The sequence below is a fragment of the Notamacropus eugenii genome, chromosome 2 (genome assembly GCF_028372415.1).
Source record: "Notamacropus eugenii isolate mMacEug1 chromosome 2, mMacEug1.pri_v2, whole genome shotgun sequence".
Taxonomy (NCBI): Eukaryota; Metazoa; Chordata; class Mammalia; order Diprotodontia; family Macropodidae; genus Notamacropus; species Notamacropus eugenii.
In genome coordinates this window covers 351669393-351675392 of record NC_092873.1, presented here as the reverse complement: position 1 = coordinate 351675392, position 6000 = coordinate 351669393, and the positions used below count along the sequence as shown (strand labels likewise).

Here is a 6000-nt window from a genome sequence, read left to right as displayed (position 1 = left end):
ACACTGCATTAAATTAAGTGTTGTAATTCTCCTTATCCCACAAATTAGGGAAGAGGGGCTCAGAAAGTTTAAGGGGCTTGCCTGAGGTCACACAGTAAGAGTCTAGATTTGAACCCAGTTTTCCAGACTTCATGTTCTGGGCTTTTTCTATTATGCTATATTGGGTCAGGAAGAAGAGACAGAAAAAAAGAGGACTATCTATCACTAGGGATGGAGAGGGTAGGCTTTCCTCCCCCTTGCCCTGCCCCACATCACCTAGAACAGCCTGGCAATGGAGAACCCAGTGGAACAAATGCTTTGGGATGCCCTTCTCCTCCAACCTTCTTGCCAATGTCCCCTTCTCTTTTCCCCCTCCTGTCTAGACATTAACTTTGTTCCATTCCCACCCTATTCTATCTTCCAGTGGTGATGGGACTTCCATTCTAGAGTTTCCTCTATTCAGATCTTCCTTATCTTCCAATAAGATAGAGGAGCTGGATATTTTGCCACCTGTCCTACCCCTACTCCCTCCAGGCCCATTAGAGTTGCCATATGATATGCTGATATGCCCTTAGGACTTCTGGACCCTTCCATCTCCCAGTTAAAATGTGAGTTCCCTGAACATAGGGAACGTTTCATTTTTCTCTACATATCTCTGATACTTCGAACAAAGTTTGGCACACGGTTAGCACTTAATAAATTATTTTAAATTTATTCATTTCTAATATTTTATTGTCTTCCAGATATTTTGGATTGAGCTAGTAGCAATTTTCCTGGCTGAACTTACATTGGCCCAGTACAGCAAGGCTTTAACATCCAATTAGTTAACTAGAAAAGAATGGGTGTGACCTTGGAAGAGGGTCAATGGAATTGTCAGGGTAGAGTAGAATGATATTTGGTTGCCTGGGGTTTGGGGTCTGTAGGTGACCAACTAGGGGACTAGGGAAAATCTGGCCCTTGGGGTGAGGTGTAGGATGGAGGAGAAGAGTGGTCAGCTTATCATACAGCCACCTTTCTCCTTAAAGGGATTTTTGTCCTCAGGGATGCCTTTAAGGAGCGGGTCATCTCCAGCGTTGGCTTCCACATAGTCCTTAAGTTCCTTCCCTGTTTTGGAAATCTGTAAAGGAAAAAAAAGTATCCTTGCTTTGAGATCCTTGGCTAGGATAAGCAGGGACTTTCCCTAATGCAGGAAGGATGGTGGTCAGGCATCTGAAAGAATTCAGTCAGCAACTGAGAAAGGATGTGAATGACTTTAATCACAAAGATTTAGTCTTACTTCTGTGGGTTGACTAACTTTTTTGATTAGTCATGTCACTATCCATGACCCCATTTGTGGTTTTCTTGGCAATGATACTAGAATGGATTGCCATTTCTGTCTCCAGCTCATTTTACAGATAAGGAAACTGAGGCAAACAAGGTTAAGTGACCTTGTCCAGGGTCATACAGCTAATGTCTAAGCCACATTTGAACTCAGGTTCTCCTGATTTTAGGGCTAGTATTCCATCTACTAGACTCCATACCTGCCCCTAAATTCCTCAAATGATTTTATCTATTTAGTCTTATCTATGTGCATTGACAGCTTGGAAGCAGGGGTATAGACACTCATATCTACGGGGCCACATTGAGCCAAAGGATCTCTTTCTCTTGTTTAGAGAACCTTGGTAGGTCTATCTTATCCATCACCGTTTTTGCAGTCCCAACTTCCTCAATCACTCCCCTGATTCCAGCTCCTTAGAAAGGAGTTTCCACCCCCTCTTTATCCTTTCCCCCCATCAATTCCTGTGTATCCCTCTCCTATCATGAAGATGAGAGGATAGAGAAAACAAGGGAAGGAGGGAGATACTCACCATGGCTCTTTCATTCTTCACTTCCTTCTTAAGTTGATCGATCTGCATTTTTAACAGCTCCTTCTCAGTGAGATCCTGAGCCATGTCACTCCAAAGAAACAGAAACCCTATAAGGATATATGACTTCATATTATGAATGCCTCTATCACACCAAGCAGCTTCTATGCCCCTAGTCACCACCAAATGAAACTATTACACTCCCTCTCCTATGATTCTATATCCCTTCATTCAGGATGAAGCAAAAGTAGACCCTATTCTCCATATGCAAGGAGCTTCCAGCCTGATGAAGGGAATTCTCCCAGTCACACATGTGAAAGAGGTGGAGGAAGGAGAAAAGGTCAATTTTGGTTTGAGGCTTTTCCCCCCATCTTGAAAAATGTGGGTGACAATCATGGGCTAATTAACCCCAATAAGTGTATTTCGTGTTCCACAAGCCCTTGAAAATGATTTATAGGGAGACTCCTAGGAATTTATAGCCAACTGCCTAACTCATACTATGCAAATGTAGCCCCCAAGCAAGTCCACCCTAGTCCTTACCTGTGTATGTGCCTATGTGTAGTGGTGGTGGTGGGGTGCTGTCCTGAAATTTTCAAGAGGCATCTGTCTCAGTCCTGGACACAATATTGCCTGATCCTCTTCTTTTCCACTGAAGATTTCTCTGTCAAAGCAGCAGATGGTCTTAAGGCACAAACCTCTGATCCTTAAGCTGATTAATAGACTTGAAGTAATAAGCCTATTAAGAGACCTGAGCCCCCACTGGGAATGGAAAGGAATTGATACCTGTCCCAAACTAGCACACTGATCATCTCCAAATGAGTCACTGAGGATGCTTAGTCTACAGAAGAAAAGACTGCTAACACATGATTGGTGCCTTCGAGTATTTAAAGGGCTGCATCAGACTTGGTCTGCTGGACCAGGGTGGAAGGTTCGAAAAGGTCAATTTGAACTTCATATAAGAAAAAAGCTCCTAATACTTAGAGACACTCAGAAGTGGAATGTGATGCCTCAAGGGGTAGTAGATTCCCTGTGATCAGGGTCTTCGGGAGGAAGGTTTGATAACCACTTTAAGGGTCATTGTAAGGGGCATTCTTAGTCAGATATATATTGGCCTTTAGTCTCTAATGTCCTAACTGTAGGATCCTGTAACTTTGGATATCCAAGTGACTTTAGAAACAACCTAAGTGATCTTCCTGCTTCCTAGTCCTACCCATCACTTTGTCGTTGTTCAGTTGTGTTCAACTCTTACGATCCATTTGAGGTTTTCTTGGCAAAGATACTGGAGTGGTTTGCCATTTTCTCTTCCAGTGGATTAAGGCAAAAAAAAAAAAAAAGATTAAGTGATTTGTCCATGGTTACACAGCTAATAAGTATATGAGACTGAATTCAAACTCAGGTATTCTTGACTTCAGGACAGCTCATCACCAGCTGTCCCAGCCAAGAGTCAAGAAAAACCTGAGTTTCGAATTCTGTCCTCATACTACTTACTTAGCTGTGCTAACCTTTGGCAAATCTTTAATCCCTTTTTACTCTTTTTTCTGCATCTTAAAATCAACTGGACAGAGAAATGGACAACCCACTCCAGCTATCTTTGACAAGAAAACCCTCAAATGGGGTCATGAAGTCAGACATGACTGAAACAAGCAAATAACAAAATTCCTGACTCTAGGTCCAGTGCTCTGTCCACTGCAGCACCTAGCTGCCTCCTCCTCCTAATTCTGATTCCTCCAGGGTTCTGGTTGCATTAACTCTTATTCCAGCTCAGATTCTCCAATTTTTCCTCTCATCTTGTTCTTTTGAACTCTTCCCCCCTCTCCTCAGCTCACCTCTGAATTCTCTGCGCATCTAGCTAACCTGCACTAATATCCTTCCAACCCCTTAGCTTTCTTAATCCTGAGCCTTCAAACAAGCTTTTTCCTGAACTGAGGGCAAAAGGAGAGACAGAGAAAGCCATTCCCTTTTCCCCCACTTCTGTCCTGCTCTTTCTAGCCCTGCTTTAAATAATAACTAATAATAGCTAGCATTTATACACTCCACAGATGATCTCATCTCATCAGTCTCCATTTGGTACATTCTCTTCCTCCTCGAAATCTTCCATGATTACTCCCACCTAACTACAATCACTCCTCTTTAGGGTCATCTTAGCTTTTTTCTCCAGTTTGCATTTCATTTCTTTGTTTCCCTAGTTCTATTTCTCTCTGCCTCTTTCTCTGTCCTGGGTGTATGTTCATAATTCTGGGGTCAGGGACCATATATTTATTTTCCTTTGAGTCTACTCCCAAGGGTTCTCAGAGTTCTCTGCCTTCATGCTCACTTCATCCAGGGTTAGACTCCAAAAGTAGAGGAAGGCAATCTAAAAATGTGCGAGGGTCCTTGAGGGGTCACCTTGTCCATCCCTTTGCTTTTTATCTGGGTGGCAAAACCAATCTCGATTCGCTCTGGAGTTAAGGAGGAATGGAAATGGTGAGGAAGCTTAGCTTCTTTCCTGCTGTTGGGAAGACAGCAAATCAAAATTCAGTACTTAGCATGGTGCTGATGATAATAACATAGTTCCTGACTTCAAGGAGCTTACGTGCTACTTACATGCTTCTGGGGGTGGGCAGAGCAGAGGAGCTACATGTACATGACTGAAATACAAGATAGGGCCTTATATGGACCAAGGAAAGATCCAGACAAAGTACTCTAGAACACTGAGGAGAGAAGACTTTTACCTGGAGAGGATCTGAGAAGGCTTCTTGGAAGAAGGTATTGTGAAGAGTTTTGAAATAAGAGAAGAATTTGGAAAGGAGGAGATGAGAAAACAAATTCGTTCCAGGCATGGAGAAATGCCTGGACAAAGTCATGGAGGTAGAAGGTGTAATGTCAAGTTTCGGCAAACAGCTAAAGTCATTCTCTTTGACTGGAACATAAAGAAAGTGAAAGAGATTAAAAAGACTTTAGAAAACCTTGAATGTCAGGGGGAGGAGCTTTCTTTGTATTCTAGAAGCAAAGGGGACTACTGAAGTTGTGAGCTGGTAACATTGTAATATTTGTGCCCTAGGAAGATAATTTTGGCAGCTGTGCCGAGCACAGGGTTTTAGGGTCTACTGTCCGCTCACATGCATAGAACGTTAAGGTTGGAAGGAACACTAAAGGAATTCCCGTCCCATCCTCTTATTTTACCAATGAAGAAACATGCCTAGAAAGAGGAAGACTTACCCAAAGTGAGTTCAGTCATTTTTTTTCTCTTGTGTCTGACTCTTTGTGACCCCATTTGGGGTTCTCTTGGCAAAAGTACCGGAGAGGTTTACCATTTCTCTAGCTCATTTTACAGATGAGGAAACTGAGGCAAACAGAGTTAAGTGATTTGCCCAAGGTCACACAACTAGGAAGTGTCTGAGGCTAGATTTGAACTCACAAAGCTGAGTTTTCCTGACTCCTAGGCCCGGTACTCAAGGTCACACAGGTTAATATTAGGCAGAGCCAGCATTAGAATCCAGAGCTTTTAACATCTGGCCCAGGGTTCCTTCCTCTTTACCACACTGCCTCCCTGAAATGGCAAGTTTCTGCTAGAATTAGAATATGTAACCTCCAAGCACCATGAGTATGTTTTCTCTTGGCCCAGCAGAGAGCAACGGACTCAAAGTCAGACAGAAGACCTGGGTTCAAATGCTACCCTACCTCATCCTACTTGGACATGTCACTTAAATTCTCAGTGCCTCAGTTTCTTTAACTGTAAAATGAGGGAGTTGAACAGAACCACTAAGGTTTCTTCTAGCTGGAAATCTGTGATCCTATGATCCTTTATTGGGCACAGAGAAGTGGGTCTCCACCCTCCATAATAATAATGCTTCAGAGACTTCATGTAACTCCTAGAGGATTCCTGGGCTTTAATTTTGATACCCTTATCTATTTCCATTCCATGAATCTCCATTCAGTGGAGACAAAAAAACAGCATCCTTCAGCCCCGCACCCTTACAGACTCCTAGCTTTTATCCTAGGGACAGCTAGATAATGATGTGCTGGACCTGGAGCTGGGGAGATCCAAGTTCAAATCCTGCCTCAGACACTTACTAGCTATTTGACATTAGGTAAGTCAGTTAAACTCTCTTGAGGCAGTTTCCCATCTACAAAATAGGGATATTAATAGCACTCAATTCACAGAACTACTGTGAAGATCAAATGAGATAACACATGT

The 6000-nt window shown here is 42.8% G+C and overlaps 1 protein-coding gene across 1 annotated transcript in view; it reads right to left on the bottom strand.

Moving 5' to 3' along the window:
• Positions 1 to 682: 682 nt before the first annotated feature.
• GNGT2 (G protein subunit gamma transducin 2) overlaps positions 683 to 6000 on the bottom strand; it is a 10209-nt gene continuing 4891 nt past the window's right edge. The window contains exons 5-7 of the mRNA XM_072646134.1: positions 2364 to 2484; positions 1827 to 1933; positions 683 to 1096 (exon numbers count right to left, since the gene is read on the bottom strand). Of these exons, the coding sequence (XP_072502235.1) occupies positions 971 to 1096; positions 1827 to 1910 (210 nt within the window). The 5' untranslated portion in view covers positions 1911 to 1933; positions 2364 to 2484 and the 3' untranslated portion in view covers positions 683 to 970. The remainder of the gene's footprint in view (positions 1097 to 1826; positions 1934 to 2363; positions 2485 to 6000) is intronic.